Below are 16,733 nucleotides of genomic sequence, written 5' to 3'. Positions count from 1 at the left end.
GGCAAGATTTCATTCTTTTTTATGGCTGAGTCATACTCCCTTGTAGATATGTACCATTTCTTTATCCATTCATCTTTTGATGGACACTTAGGCTGCTTGCATGTCTTAGCTATTGTAAATAATGCTGCAGTGAACATACGGATACATGTCTTTTTGAATTAGTGTTGCTGGTTTCAACTTTGGATAAATACCCAGAAGTGGAATTGCTAGGTCTTTCTTTGTCTCTTGTGATTGCCTTTGTTTTGAAGTCTATTTGGTCTTGTATAAGTATTGTTACCTGGGATTTTATTTGTTTGTTTCCATTTCCATGAAATATCTTTTTTCATCCAGTTACTTTTAGATTGTGTGTGTCTTTTGATCTGAAGTGAGTCTGTTATAGACAACATATGTAAGGGTCTTGTTTTCTTGTCTCTTCAGCCACCCTGTCTTTTTATTGGAGCATTTAATCTATTTACATTTAAAGTAATTGTTGATAAGTATATAGTTATTGCCATGTTATTTTTTTTCTTACTCTTCTTAAGAAGACCTTTTAACATTTCTTGTAATACTAATTACAAAGTTTGTAATTACCATTTACAAACCTTTAGCATTTTCTTGCCTGGATAGCCTTTTATCTGTCCTTTGATTTTACTATAGCCTTTGTTTTAAAGTCTATTTTGTCAGATATAAGTATTGCTACCTTGGTTTTAAAAAAATCTTTCATTTGCATCAAGTATCTTTTTCCATCCTTTTACTTTTTAGTCTTTATGTATCTTTCATTGTGAGGTGGGTTGCTTATAGACTGCAGACATGTGGGTCTTGTTTTCTTATCCATTCAGCTACCCTTTGTCTTTTCTTTTTTCTTTGTAGAGAGGGAGAGGGGGAAAGAGAGAGAGAGAAAGGGAGAGAAACATCGATGTGAGAAACATTGATCTGTTGCCTCCCATACACACCCTGACCAGGGATAGAACCTGCAACCTAGGTATGTGTCTGGACTGGGAATCCAACCGTAACCTTTTGGTCTATGGGACGGCTCTCCAACCAACTGAGCCACCGGGGCAGGACTACCCTATGTCTTTTGCTTGGAGCATTTAAGTCTTTTACATTTAAAGAGATTATTGATAGGTATGTATTTATCACCATTGTGGGGGTTTTTTTGTTTTTGTTTACTTTTATTTTTTACTTTTATTTTTTTAAATGTGTTTTTATTGATTTCAGAGAGAGGAAGGGGGAGGGAAAGAGAGAGATAGAAACATCGATGATGAGAGAGTCATTGATGGGCTGCCTCCTGCACGCCCCCTACTGAGGATCGAGCCCGCAACCCGGGCATGTGCCCTGACTGGGAATCGAACCTCAATCTCCTGGATCATAGGTTGATGCTCAACCGCTGAGCCACACTGGCTGGGCATTGCCATTGTTTATTATAACTGTGTTCCTCTTTGTGTTTTTTTTCTTCTTAAAGAAGTCCCTTTATTGAACATTTCTTATAATACCAATTTTTGTAATGGTAATGAACTCCTTTAGCTTTACCTAGTATGGGAAGTTTTTGGTTTTTTTTTTCATTTTCAATTTTAAATGTTACCCTTGCTGGGTAGTCTTAGTTGTAGGTCCTCACTTTTCATCACATTGATTATTTCGTGCCAGTTCCTCTAGCATGAAATGTTCCTATTGAGAAATCAGCTGATAGTATTATGGGATCTCTCATGTAGGTAACTACTTCTATTTTTCTTGCTGATTTTAAGATTCTCTCTTTGTCTTTAACTTTTGTCATTTTAATTATTACGTGTCTTGGTGTGGGTCTCTTTGGGGTCAACTTGTTTGGGACTCTCTGCGCTTTCTGGACTTGTGTGTCTTTTTCCTTCACCCAGTTAGGAAACCTCTTTATTTAAATAGCCTCTCAATCACTTGCTCTCCCTCTTCTCTTTCTGTTACCCTGCAATGGTGATGTTAAGATTGATGTTGCCCAAGGTCCCTTAAATTATCCTCATTTTCAGAATTTCTTTTATCTTTTTGCTGCTCTGATTGGGTGTTTTCTGCTGCTTGTATTTTAAATCACTGATTTAATTCTTTGCTTCATCTGACCTGCTGTTGATTCCTTCTAGTGTATTCTTCATTTCAGATATTGTATTTTTCATTTCTGACTCATCCTTTTTTATGGTTTCTGTGTTCTTTTTTATGTTTGCTATCCATTTGTTTAAGTTCTCACTGAGTTCATCCATTCTTCCCCTAAGTCCCTTGAGATCCTTATAACCATTGTTTTCAGCTGGTAGATTGCTTTCATGTAGTTCTTTTTCTGGGGATATTTCCTGTTCTTTCATTTGGGGCATGTTTCCTTGTCTCTGTTTTGAGTGCCTCTCTGTAATTGTTTCTGTGTATTAGGTGGATCTGCTATGCTTTCCAGTCTTGGTATGGTGTTCTTATGTAGTAGGTGTCCGGTGGGACTCAGTGGTGCAGTGTTTCTGATCATGGAAGCTAGATACTCCACAAACCCTTTTGTAGGTTATGTGAGCCCTTCTGTTGCAGTTGATTCTTGATTTCTGTTGGCCCCTTCATGATTGGGGTTGGCTGACTATGAAGATTTACTCCAACCACAGTGTACAAGCTGCTGTGCAGGGGCCACCCTCACCTCACAAAGCAACATTTGCCCCAGCAGGATCTCATGTCCGCTGAGATCTCCGTTTGGATATGCTGCTTGTGGAGCATATCCATTAGGTTGTGCTATGATGTCGTCTGAATCCCACTACTGGGTGTGTTATTTCTGGGTCCTCTTGTTAGGAACTTTGGTGCAAGTCAATGTCAGAGGCTGCCTGTGGTTGGTCCTGGGCTACCTGTTTGCGGCTGCAAAGCAACCCACAGTCTGGCTGCCTCTGCTGGGCCTACGTGTGTATGAGTGACTAAGCTGTGCAACAAGTCTGGTTTCCCCCAGCACCAGGCCCTGGGGTAGGTCAGCAGAAGGCCCAAGGCACCCCAAGATCTGTCTCTGCTTGTTGGCTGCCTGTTGGGCTCAGTACCTGAAAGAGCCTTTGGTGGTACACGTGTGAGGTAGGTCCTCAGTGAGTCACCAGACCAGGGTGAGTAGTGGTCACCAGATTGAAAGAGATTCATACCCAGTGCCATTGCTGGGACTGAGGACACTCAGTAAAAGTCTCAGGGTACACCAAGGCCAGCCACCACCCTTGGGTGACCATGGACTTTTGTGGTAGGTCGGGGTCTTGAAGTTTTTAGGGTGATGCCAGCAGAGTTCATCAGGCCCAAAGAAACCAAGCTTTGGCTGTGTGAAGGGTGGGCTCTGCACAGGAATGGTGCTGGATTGTTTTCTTAATTTCTTGTTCTGACAGTTCATTATTAGTGTATAAAATGCAACTCATTTTTATATATTGATTTTATATCCTGAAACTTTACTGACTGGTAAATGGAGATGGTTTAATATTTGAAAATCTGTGTATTCACTACATTATCACAATTAAGGAGGAAAACCATTTCCATAGATAATTTCACCATAGCCATCTCAGAAGGTAAAGAGCAAGGATATGTTTCTTCATAACAGTACATTAATCACACTTAAGAAATATGACAATAATATAAAGCTATTATCTAATGAATAGTGAATATTCAGATTTCTCTAATTATTCCAATAATGTCCTAGCTGTTTTTGTTTTGTTTTTTAATCTGAGTTCTAATTCAGGGCCAAACAGCATTTAATTGTCATGTTTTATTAGGTATGTAACAAAAACATAAAAGTGTAAACTTAATTATTGTCAGGTCAGTACCCCTTTCACCCCCATTCTTGAAAGAGAATAGACTCTTGCCCGGCCGGGCGTGGCTCAGCGGTTGAGCATCGACCTGGGATCCAGGCAATCAGGGTTCAATTCCCGGTCAATGACTCTCTCATCATTGATGTTTCTGTCTCTCTCTCCCTCTCCTTTCGTCTCTCTGAAATCAATAAAGATATATTTAAAAAATAAAAATAAAATAAAAATAAAAATAAGGAAAAAAAAGAGAATAGACTCTTGCCACAGCCTCCAGAAGTTTTCACCTGCTGCCTCAAATACAGCTCCCTACCTCTCACCTAAGCATAGCTATTATCTCAAGTTTTATGATACTTTATTTCCTTTAGAGTTTAGCTTTACCTGTTTTTCAGTGTGGTTTTAATAGTAAAATTTTAATGATTACTATTTAATTGTATGATAATATTTTAATACTAGTGTTTTAACATGATTAAGGTCGATAGTCTGTTTCCCTATCATCCTTTCTCTGTTTTTCACGTTTGTGTCCTTTCAGTGTACCTCATCAGGAGGCACGTGATGTCTGTCTGATCAACTTCTGAGCCTTTAATTACGGTTTTTGCCAGGCTTTTCTACTTGGTAAAGTTACTTTTTTTCTTTCTGTAATAGGTACTTTGAAACTGTTAATATCCTGTCTCTCATGAAACTTTGATCCTACTTTTAGCAACCATTGATTCTCACCCCAAAGCATTTTTACTGTAACGTTAGCCAGACGCTGAGTTTTCTGGCTGTCATTCCATCTGTAGTTCAAAGTTGGAATTCTAGAAGGAGTGCTTCCTGTTCTCCTTTATTTGTGTATTTATTTCAGTATTTCATGTATCTTTATTTTATTTTGTATATTATGTATTGTTACTATCAGTTTCATGCATGGATTGTTCCAATTTAGACCAAAGGCAGTGCCTTCAACTAGGGTCTCAGACCTTTTGATATTCCTCTGGCCCGCCCCTTTGAGCATTTTCTTGCTTTCTGGCACAAGATGTTCCGACTTATCTTGTCTTTTCCTAGCCCCAGTTCTGGAACTAGCCATTTCTCTGCGGGAACCACCTCCTTTTAGTGGATAATGGTTTTCAAAAGCAACGGTCTTGGTGCTAAGTGTGTTTTTTCTTTATATTTATTCTGTTTGGGGTTTGTAGAGCTCTTTGAATTCACAGCTCAATGTTTTCTGTGAGTTTTGGAAAATTATTGGTCATTCTCTCTTTCAGCATTGCCTCTGCATTTTGCCTCCAGTTAGTCATATATTAGACCTTTTTACTGTGGTCTCTCATACTTATTTTCATACTTTTTTCTTTCTGTGCTTTAATTCGTTAACCTATAATCCTTTCTTTTGCTGTGTTTAACCTTGTATTAAACCATCTTTTAAAATTCTTAAGATCAGTTATTAAGATTTTTAGTTCTAGGGTTTCCATTAGACTCTTTTTAAAAATAATTTTGTGCCCAGGCCAGTGTTGCTCAGTGGTTAGTGTCAGCCCATGAACCGAAGGGTTGCAGGTTTGATTCCTGGTCAGGACATGTACCTGGGTTGCAGACTCGATCCCTGGCCCCAGTGGGAGTGTGTGCGGGAGGCAACCAGTCAGTGTGTGTCTCTTACATTAGTGTTTCCCTCTTTCTCTCCTCCCCCCCTCCCTCCCCCCTCCCTTCCTCCTCTCTCCCTTCCCTCCCTCCTCCCTCCCTCCCTCCCTCCCTCTGTCTCTAAAAATCAATGGAAAAATATCCTCAGGTGAGGATTAACCAAAAAAAAAAAAAAAAGGTTTACACTTGTCTGGTGAAATTCTTTTTAAATTTTTTTTAAAATTTATTGATTTTGAGAGAGAAAGAGAAAGAAACTTATTCCGCCTATTTATACATTCATTGGTTGATTCTTGTATGTGCCCTGCAACCTTGCCGTATCAGGATCCAGGCTGAAGGAGAAGCCCCAGTCAGGGATGAATTGATCTCATGGCCAAAGTTAACGAGAGGGATGGACCATGTGAAGGCTTCTAAAAGTCTCAGTTGAGGTTCATGTCTCTTCTCTTCATAATTGACTTGCCACAGCAATTCACGTGGCCAAGCCTGCAGTTAATAGGGTGAAGAAGTATATGTGCTGCTTCCACAGGGAGGTGTTACAAGCTACATGGGAGGGAGGAGTGAATAATTGGGAACAATAATACAATTTATCTCGCTATGCTAAAGAGAAAACTGCCACATTTGAAAAAAGTATATCAATAATGATAAAAATTATAAACAGTAGTAATAAGGAACTTTATGGTATATTCAGTGTTTTGCATTTATTAAAATGACCATTATATCTAGCAACATAGGAAAAGGCATTTAACATAATGTTTAGTGAAAGCAATGTACAGAGTATATATACCCTATGAGTATAGCTACGTACACACAATCATACATTTTTTAAAAAAACTTGAAGATATGCCCAGCCGGGCGTGGCTCAGCAGTTGAGCATCGACCTAGGATCCAGGAGATTGCAATTCAGTTCCCAGTCAGGGCACATGCCCGGGTTGCGGGCTCGATCCCTAGTCGGGGGCGTGCAGGAGGCAGCCGATCAATGACTCTCTCATCATTGATGTTTCTCTCTCTCTCTCTCCCTTCTTCTCTCTGATATCAATAAAGATATATATATAAAATGAAGATATGAAACTGATGATAGTTTCTTAGGATGATGGACTCTTGAACGATTTTTCATTTTTAAACTTAAAACTTTTTATAATGTTATTTTATAATTAAAAATAATTTTATTTTCTGAAAGGTTATTTTTCTTTCTAAAAGTCATACATATTTACTAGAGAAATGTTGGGCAATACAGAAAAAAATGATTAACAATACCAAACCAAACCACTCTGGACCTTTCTTCCCAAACCACCACAGTAACTACTTTAGGTGTGTTTAAAAAGTTAGTATGGCCCAGCCAGTGTGGCTCAGCAGTTGAGCATCATCTATGATCCAGGAGATTAAGGTTCGGTTCCTGGTCAGGGCACATGCCCAGGTTGCGGGCTCAATCTCCAGCAGGGGTTGTGCAGGAGGCAACTGATCAATGACTCTCTCATCATTGATGTTTCTATCTTTCTCTCCCTCTCCCTTTTTCTCTCTCTAAAGTCAATAAAAATATATTTTTAAAAATTTGTATGTTAAAAAAATTACTGTGTTAACCTTATGTTGCCATGTTTCATTTCAGGTCCTGAAAATCCTTGGTTGGTCCAAGCTTATGTTTCAGCAGCTAAACACCCTTTTGCATCTGTGGTGGCTCAGGAGGTTTTTCAGAGTGGCATCATTCCTTCAGATACTGACTTCCGCATCTACAGGGATTTTGGGAACATTCCAGGTATTTTGTCAGTTATGTGTGACAGTGCTTAATTATAGCAAGTTTTACATTTTGGAAGTTTGTGAGTAAACAGCATTTTCTGAGAGCACCTTCTCTATGTGAGAGCTGTGCTTTCTGACTCACTGAAACTAAGTTCCTAATATTTTCTTTTAAGCTCTAGTTTAGTTTAAATACTTGCCTTTTCTAGAACATGTCATCTTGCCCCACATTGTGACAAAAACAGAGGAGAACTGTTTGGCAGTTCATTCCCAAAAGACGGTAACAGATCCTTTAGGGGATCTTTCACTTTCATTGCTATTTTGCTTTGCCACCACCCTTGGTGGATTGTACAGCTTATTTTAAGTTAAAATTTGGTTCTGGCCTGGCAAGGATATAGATGGCAAAATTCTAGGACCTCCCAAGCTCAGTATTCCTAGTCTTTGCTGTGTGACTTGTAATGTGTAATAGTATACCTCCTCACTCCTGTATTGAGTTATGTACCACAGCTTTAGATTTTATAAGAATTTGGAAGGGAATTTCATCCATAAATGTGACAAAGCAATCATGCCTCTCCTTTGACATTTGGTCTTTTAGGAATTTGATATATTAAACAAATAGGCCTAAAACAAGTTGATGTTTAAAGCAAAATGACCTTTTTTTGTGTATGTTTTAGGAATAGACTTAGCTTTTATTGAGAATGGATACATTTATCACACCAAGTATGACACAGCGGACAGAATTCTAACAGATTCCATTCAGAGAGCAGGTTGGTATTCTAATTTAGACTTTTCATATATGGTAAGATGGAATATTAGGGATGACCTATAAATCTATAAGTATTTTGTGGCCTGAGCATTAGGGAGGCAGTGTATGGTATGAATGAGCTGGGGTTTTGGAGATAGAGATATGAGGGCTTAAAGTGTAGCCTTGAAGTCTAGTTTAGCAATTAAGAGCGTAAGACTTCATTGTGGGGAATTAGAAAGGGAGTTGACCCAGGGTTATGGTAGGATTGCTGAGCGATGAGTGTGTTGCCAAAATGAAAGCTGTACATTGGAGGGTGGCATTGACACATTTGGGCCGCTTGCCCAGGTGGAGAAAAGTTACATTGATCCAAGGTTGGGTGGTGAGGGCAGGTGAGAGGGTTATAGGACATGTGTCAGGACAGCACAGGGGCAAGGGAGTTAAAGTGCTTTCCAGAGAGATGTGGAGTAGTCAGGGGAGGTGAGTCTGGTGTTGAGCTTTAAAGAGTTGGTAGGATTTGGCCCAGTGGAGAGTATGTTCCAAGTAAGAGCCCGGCATGGGTAGGGTGTGTTTGTGTGTTGGCAGGGGTGGGGTGGAGGGGGTGGCTGTCGGTGAGTAGATTGTCAGACTACAGTCTAATGGGAGTTGTATTTTCAGAAATAGAGGGAAACTAGGTAGAAGTGTAGGGGTAGAGAAAATTGTAGGCAGCTTTAAAAATCAGCAGGAAGATGCTGTAGAAATAAGGACTCGTTAAAGGCCTGAGCACATGTATGAACGATGGCTTCCAATGCTGCCAGGCTCATGATGCTGTCCGGCGTGGATGGTGGAGAGTGCGGAGAGCCGTGAGCTGGGTAATTTAAGCCAGGAGACAATAATTTAGGTGTGGAATAATGAGGACCTAGACTGTGGTGTTGACAAAAGATAGAAAGGAGAGTGGAGGGTGGAGAATTAGATACATTTTGAATGTAAGTTCAACAAGACTTGACAAATTAGAGAAAATGAATCAGATGGACGGCAGCAAAGATGACTGCAAAGTGTAAAGCCTCGCTGGCTAGGGAAAGATGTGCCACTGACTAACAGGGCTGCGGGAAGGTGACCCTCATCCAGAGCAGTGACAGGGGGAGACCATGAGCACTGTGAGCCAAACAGATGCAAATAGAGGTACAGTGTTAGAGCTCCTGGCAAAACTTGTTACACGGGTTTGGGAGTGAAAGGCATAGGGAATACCACAGAAAGTGCAGAGAATGGAGGTGTTTTTGGAAGAGCAAAGCAGAGGTAGGGGACTAAATCTGAGCTTTTGGGAAAACACATTTTTAGGGAGGCAGGGGAGCAATGTTAGAAATCCTGCAGTAAGACAGTGTGGTGTCCTAAGTGGAAAGAAGAGAAAGTCAGGGGTGGGATGAGCACCAGTCATTCAAGGCGTTTTTCTGCTCTGTTAAACTCAAACTCATTCATTGATATAATATACACTCACTGCAGGCCTCTGATGTGCCGGGTTCTGCCTGGTAATGACGCTCCTGTCATAGCTAATGAGTGTCTCACCTCACGACTCTCGTTTCTGTTTTCGGAACTTTCCCTCCTCAGGGCCTTCATCTGCATAGTTCTCGCCTGGACCATCTCCCCCACTGTCCCGAGCTGTAACTATCACTTCCTCAGGGTTGCTTCTCTGACTCCTCAGACTCCATTAGTCTCCCATATATTCCTCGGGAACTCGAATACCTCTCCTCATTGTTTTTACTCAGATATAATTGACATTCCTCATTAATTTTTTAAAAAACATATCTTTATTGATTTCAGAGAGAGGAAAGGAGAGGGAGAGAGAGAGATAGAAACATCAATGATGAGAGAGTCATTGATCGGCTGCCTAGCCCGCAACCCGGGCATGTGCCCTGACCGGGAATCAAACCCTGATCTTCTGGATCCTAGGTCGATGCTCAACCGCTGAACCACTCCCGGCTGGGCTCCTTATTTATTCTTTTTATTTTTTTTATTTTTTATTTTTGTTTAAAATATTACAGATGTCCCTTTTTCTCCCCAATGACCCGTTCCACCCCATCCCCCTCCCCAGTCCCTCTCTCTGTGTCCTTGGCTTGTGCACATATGCCTGTAAATTCTTTGGTTACTCTCTCCCCCTCCACCCACCCGCCCTCCTCCATCCCTCTGACATTCGTCAGTCTCATCTATGCTTCCATTTCATTGAATCTATTCTGTTCATCAGTTTATTAAGTTCTTTAGATTCCACGTATAAGTGAGATCATGTGATATTTGTCCTTCGCTGCCTGGCTTACTTCATTTAGCAAAATATTCTCCAGGTCCATCCATACTGTCCCAAAGGGTACGAGATTTTTCTTCTTTACAGCTGCGTAGTATTCCATGGTGTAAATGTCCCACAGCTTTTTTATCCACTCATCTACTGATGGGCACTTAGGTTGTTTCCAGACCTTAGCTATTGTAAACTGTGCTGCTGTGAACATCAGGGTACATATATTCTTTCTGATGAATGTTTCAGGATTCTTAGGATACATTCCTAGAAGTGGGATCACTGGGTCAAACGGCAGCTCCATTTCTAATTTTTTGAGGAACCTCCATACTGTTTCCCATAGTGGCCGCCCCAGTCTGCATTCCCACCAGCAGTGTACTAGGTTCCCCTTTCTCCACACCCTCGCCAGCACGTGTCGTTTGTTGATTTGTCCTTATTAATTCTTAATAACATGTTTGGTGTCCGTGAGCTTGATGAGAGGCCTTTGTCTCTTGGCTCACCACTGAATTCTAGAGCAGCACTTGCTGCATTAAATCCCTGGTAAATGAAGAGGCACTAAGCAGCAGCTGCTGTGTTTGTCAACAGTGAAGGTATTACTGGTCAGAGAATAGTTCTAATCGGTGGGAAGGGATGAAGGCCAGTCGGGTGAGTTTCTAAGTGGAGAGGAAACAGAGTGTAGGAGCTTGGAGCTTATTTGAAAAATTTAGTAAGAAAAGTAGGGTCGAGCAATAAGATGGTAGTGAGCTATTTCTTAACACATTCTTTTTAGGTATTTATTTACTCAGAACTGGACCGCTTATTCAACTTTATCTTTCTTTTCTTTACTAATAGGTGACAACATTTTAGCAGTTCTTAAATATCTAGCTACATCTGATATGTTGGTTTCTTCTTCTAAGTATCGCCATGGGAACATGGTCTTCTTTGATGTGCTTGGCCTGTTTGTCATTGCCTACCCCTCTCGCGTTGGCTCCATAATTAACTGCATGGTGGTAATGGCTGCTGTTCTGTACCTGGGCAAAAAATTGTTACAGCCCAAACATAAGAGTAAGTATTTTCCCCTCAAACTGCAGTGCTGGCATGGGTATAGAGTTTGCCTGAAGTTTCTTAGTTCTTTTGCTTATATCCTTCCAAGATGATAAAAATCCTCAGAAAAGTATTTGATTTATATTGTAAGAAATTTCTAAATGAATATCAGATTAACAGGCTCAGTATACTTCTAGTCTTGGTAAAGCAGGCAGTTTTTATCTACTTACGCACTCCATAGGAAGTACCATGTAGGAACTACTGAAAAATGGTTTGTACAGATTGACTTTTAGTGATAAGTCCCGTTGAAACATCTTGTCCACGTTACTGACCGATAGCACACTGTTCTGAAGTATGAAGGAACTGCTGCTAGGTAAATTGATCCCCTTTTGCTTGAAATGTTTTATAGTCTAAACTGGTACGTGCTGTCATGAGATAAAATATTCAGCAGTTAATCTAAAGAATCCTTTATCACCAGTTATTTCCTGTGCTCCTTCTTTTCCAGTGATAGCTTCTTTTAGCAAGATTTTATGGGAACTTTGTTTTCCATTCTCGCTATTTCAGTACACAAAGCATCCCGAAGGGCTGCAGATTAAGATGACCCACTTTCCCAGGCAGGAACGTAGCTGAACGATTCCTGGAAGACTTATCTCTTTGAGTCTTTAGTAAATTATTCTCAGTAAATGTTACTTAAATATTATTCCTTATGCCTTCCCTGTTCTAGAATTTAACAAACCTATGCCTGGGCCATTTCAGTACTTTTCAGTTACATAGTAATTTCTCTGTTTTAACATTTGCTCTAACTCTACTGATGGGTTATAAGATTGTTTGATAAAGATGGTGGTCTCCACGTTGTGTTTTCTCTTCTTTAGTGGCTAACTACAGGAAGGACTTCTTCTGTGGACTTGGTATCACTCTGATAAGCTGGTTCACTAGTCTGGTGACCGTCCTCATTATAGCAGTGTTCATCTCTCTGATTGGACAGTCTCTCTCATGGTATAACCACTTCTATGTCTCCGTTTGTCTTTATGGAACTGCTGCTGCAGCCAAAATAATATTTATACATACCCTCGCAAAAAGATTTTATTATGTGGTAAGTGTTAGGTATGTTTATTGATTTCTTTTTGCTGCCTTCAAGGATTGAAGAAAAACTCAAGTGGGATTCATCGTATGCTCACGTGCCCTTAACACCAGGGATACATTCTGAGAAGTGTGCCGTTGGTCAGTTTCATCATTGTGCGGACATCATTGAGTGCACTTGCACAAACCTAAGTGGCAGAGCCTCCAGCTGTGATTGCATGTGTTGTACTTTTATAGAATGGCCATGCAGCATCACCGTGAACACGTGAGCAGTGTGTTGTGACATTACAACGGCTACAGTGTCGCTAGGAGACAGGAGTTTTTCAGCTCCATTATAATGGGATGGAACTACCAGCATACATGTGGTCTGTCATTATCATCATGTGGCACATGACCGTATTTGGCACAAATAAACTAATTACTAAAATTCTGTGGCACACCAAAAAAAAATTTTTTTGCCATTCTGACAAAAAAATTGATATAATTTTGATTCACACCGGATGGCTATTGTGTTGGCTGTTGTCATTTTTTTATTTCATAGTCTAAGGGAAAAGAGGTCAGTGCTACTGACTAAATGGTCAAGTATTGCGTGTTTTCAAAGTTCTTGTGGCACACTGGTTGAAAATCACTGAACTGCAAGACCAGATGGAGATAGAAAAAACTCAGGAATCAAGCAAAATCTCAGATGGCCATTTGCTTAAAAGTGCTGCAGTTTTCCAGGTGTGCTGTCTGTGGCACTGCAGCAGCTTACACTCTCATCCTCAGTGTTTCTGGGGGATCGGTTTCCAGGCCCCCGGGACACCAAAATCCTCAGATGCTCAAATCTCTTATATAAAATGGTATAGTATTTCATACAACCTAAGCCCATTCTCTCGTATACTTTAACTCATCTCTACTTTACTTATGCCTAATACAGTGTAAACAGTTGTATTGTTTAGGGAATAATGACAAAGAAAAAGGTCAGTGCATGTTCAGTACCCTTCAGTAACAATGTAACATTAAGAAAGTAGTTTCGATCTGTCCTTGGTTGAGCCCAGTGGATGCAGTATCTGCAGATACAGAGGGTCGGCTGGACTCCTTCACAGGCCATTTCTCTAGTTTGCCTGAAATTCCTTGGAAGTTGTATCTAAATAGGAAAGCTTACAGAAGTGAATGTTTTTAGGAGACTCTGTTTTTCTATTTTATGACATTTCCAAAGTTTACTTACATAGCCTGGTGGAGGAACACAGATCTTATACAAGGATGTTTTTACTCCATCTTGTTAAATCCCCTTTCCTGTACAGCCATCTGAATTTATTACTTCATAATAGGTGGTAGCTAAAGGATAGACCTTGCTTAAAACAAAATGTGTAGCTCCTCTGAACAGTGGAAATTGTATTAAAATAGAGTATCTTTTATAAATGGCCCATGAATGAGACTCTTGTGTGTGTTTCTTTCTTTCAGAACGCCAGTGACCAGTATCTGGGAGAACTGTTTTTTGACATCCCGCTGTTTGTGAATTGTGGTTCCCTTATAGCTCTCACTTATCAAGGACTTTGCTCGGCATTTATTAGTGCTGTCTGGGTGGCATTTCCGTTGCTCACAAAGCTTTGTGTGCACAAGGACTTTGAGCAGCATGGTAGGGTATTTTTGGTTTTGATAAAAATGGGAAAATACCTTAAAATACTTAAGGCTTCCAGGGACTATTGCTTTTTTTGATCTTTTGGGGAAGGTTTTCTAAATTGTAGATGTTTATTTTCAGATCATGCCGATTTTTATCTTATACCTTATACCCTATCCCATTTTCACGTTTATGAACACATGCTAATATATTACTTACACATTTTGTTTAATTCTTATTTGTACTTTAGCCTCTCTGAGTGAAAGTGTTTTATCTCACTAGATAATGTATACCCAAAGGGCAAGAGTCACATCTAACCTAATTTCTGATAGGTGCCAAGGTGCACCCGTACTGAACAACAGATCTCTCACTGCAGAATTTCAGAATCTATGGTTTCTTTCTCTTTTTTCCTAGGTGCCCGAGGAAAATTTATTGCCTTTTACCTTCTGGGAATGTTTATTCCTTACCTTTATGCATTGTACCTCATCTGGGCGGTGTTTGAGATGTTTACCCCTATCCTGGGGAGGAGTGGTTCGGAAATCCCACCTGATGTTGTGCTGGCTTCTCTTTTGGCTGGTTGTACAATGATTCTCTCCTCTTATTTTGTAAGAAAAAAATTTTTTTAATTTTATGTTTTATATAAATGTGATGAGTTTAGCCATACCGTTCTATGAAATAGTGTTGCTTATAACTTATTGAGAAATTCTTAAGCGAAAGAAGTAGTGAATGGATGTGCATATTGTGGGTTTGGTATGGTAAGAAAATGTAGAATCGGGTTTCTGTTATTTTTGCCCTCTCATCCTCCAAAATCCTCTGATCCCTCTTTTCAAATGACCCGAATGTGAATTTGCGGAATGCTTACCAAATGAGGACTGGTAGAGGTTGCTTGGTGGTAAGTTTTTGGAATGATTCCTAATAGTGTCTTGAATTTACTAATTAGAGGGCAGTGATAATAAATACATAGTTTTATCAGTGCTGTTAGTAAAGGAAGACTAATTCTGATGGGGCTTTTTCCGTGACCAGTCTACTTACCTTACTGTTCGCACAGCCAAGTTCATTAATTGAGTCTGTTTCCTCAAGAGATGTACACCTATAACCCCAAATGCCTTTATTTAGCAAGTAATGAAAGAGTATCGGAGGCTTGTCATTTTGCTTTATCAGTGTCCTGCCCTTGGAGTGTCCCACCTTTGCCACCCATTTCTCTTCCCTGGGGCCTCTCCCAGAGGGAAGGAAGGACCTGATCCAGAGTTGATGACCAGCCCCCGATGGTCAGAGAAGGCTCCAAGCAGAGTTCTGCCCTCTGCATGGTGCAGACACTCTCCAGGACTCAGGACACGGGCCCCGCCCCGGGAGGCAGGTCTGTTTGTGGCACTTTTCATTGGAATTCCTAAGAACAAGAAATATTTACTAAATGCCCATAGGCACACTCTGAAGTTTGAAGCTAGGGGACCAAGTAGAAAAAGTAGTTGTGACTTTTATTATAGTTCTTTCCTCGGTGGAGATGATAGTGAGCTCTTTCATATTGACACAGTGAAGGGCGTCTTGTGTGGAGGACGTTAGGATCTAGAGATAGCAGGTCAGAATACCACATGCATGACCAGCGGTATCCATGCAAGGCCCTTAAATAGCCAATAAATAGCTGTATGTGCAAGGGCATAAACAGTCTTGTAATCCCTATGCACACTGTTATTTGAGGTCAGTTGTACTAGTCCTAAAAGAAATCTGAGTGTGCCAGCCATTTTACCCTTAATATAGTGATTAAAATCCTTACTGGTATTTGCAGAGATGGATGGAAAATCCTAAAATGTTCCTAATCTAGAGTCAGCTAAGTTATGGACGGGGCTCCCCAGAGTATTTAAATGATAGTCAGTGAATGGGCATTTCATTCCTGTTCCACGTGGAAGGGTTCAAGATGAACTCTGAGAACGACCCCAAAGCATGGAATCTCGGAAACTGTAAGAAAGAGGGTTAAAGTGTATTATCTTCTAAATCATGTTTTTTAGGAAAGCTTTTTATTAAGAGTACCTCTTGGGATACTTTAAAACCTCATGCAATTTTCATTATGTGAAATAGCTCTGCTGCTCTTCGATGCTGTGGGTTACCATTCCCATCATTGTTTTATGTGTGTTAAAAGATAGTGGCTTATTAATAGCGAGCCCATTCTCTTTGGGTAATGGAGAATTGAAACACAATGCATATTTCAGAGAGCTTTTCTTCTAGTCCTTGGGGATTCTTCTAGTCCTAGCAAATATATTTGTTAACAAGCAATTACATTTCTGTCAAGTGATTAGTTAACAGGTTTCTTGGGGGTTCACCTATGCTGGGGCTGTCACGGTTATGTTGGTGAAATGGGGGTAGCAAATTGTGTTTTGCTAACTCACTGCTTTGAGTCCTTGGAAACTTACTTCTGTGCTCACAGTGTAAAAATGTAAGATCCTTTACCTAAGACCAGTATTGTTTTTTTGGAGATTATACTGAATGGGATATTTTAACATTATAGATATAAAATTCTTTAATTTTATGTAGTAGAGTATATGGTAGGTCATGATTATTTGCTAAATTTTCTATTCTCATCTCAAAAATATATTCATATTTATGTTCTTCCCTACTTATTGACCCTAGAAGGTAGTGGTAAGGGGGAGAGGGCAAAGGGGGGAGTTGGGATTAGATCATGGTTTCTCATAGTGGCTCCTTCAGAACCCCTAAGGGATCTAAGTCATGTGTGCCCCCTACAACTTTTAATTCAGTGACTTCATTACAATTAATAAGCATATTTAGGATTTTGGTTGCCACCTTTAGACTGAGACACTCTTCCTGCCTGAGTTTGGTGAACTCGGCACTGAAGGGAGGGACAGTATGATTTTATATTGTAGTTTTTCCTCATGTGCAGGAACATAGGCAAAGTCTTGAAAATACATCTAAATGGATCCAACGCGGCACATTATAAAAGCATCATGAATGAAATTTGAG

The 16,733-nt window shown here is 40.1% G+C and overlaps 1 protein-coding gene across 4 annotated transcripts in view; it reads left to right on the top strand.

The window, feature by feature from the left end:
• Positions 1–16,733, top strand: part of ERMP1 (endoplasmic reticulum metallopeptidase 1) — a 41,336-nt gene that overhangs the window by 12,881 nt on the left and 11,722 nt on the right. For 3 of the 4 annotated variants that reach the window (XM_081151966.1, XM_081151968.1, XM_081151967.1), the window contains exons 5-10: positions 6,934–7,080; positions 7,733–7,825; positions 10,892–11,104; positions 11,956–12,176; positions 13,607–13,781; positions 14,178–14,368. In XM_081151966.1, the coding sequence (XP_081008092.1) occupies positions 6,934–7,080; positions 7,733–7,825; positions 10,892–11,104; positions 11,956–12,176; positions 13,607–13,781; positions 14,178–14,368 (1,040 nt within the window). The remainder of the gene's footprint in view (positions 1–6,933; positions 7,081–7,732; positions 7,826–10,891; positions 11,105–11,955; positions 12,177–13,606; positions 13,782–14,177; positions 14,369–16,733) is intronic. The other variant, XM_081151969.1, reaches the window with a different exon arrangement.

The sequence above is a fragment of the Miniopterus schreibersii genome, assembly GCF_964146895.1.
Source record: "Miniopterus schreibersii genome assembly, chromosome: 11".
NCBI lineage: Eukaryota > Metazoa > Chordata > Mammalia > Chiroptera > Miniopteridae > Miniopterus > Miniopterus schreibersii.
Note: the sequence above shows the minus strand (reverse complement) of the source record. Positions and strands in the feature narration are given on the sequence as shown.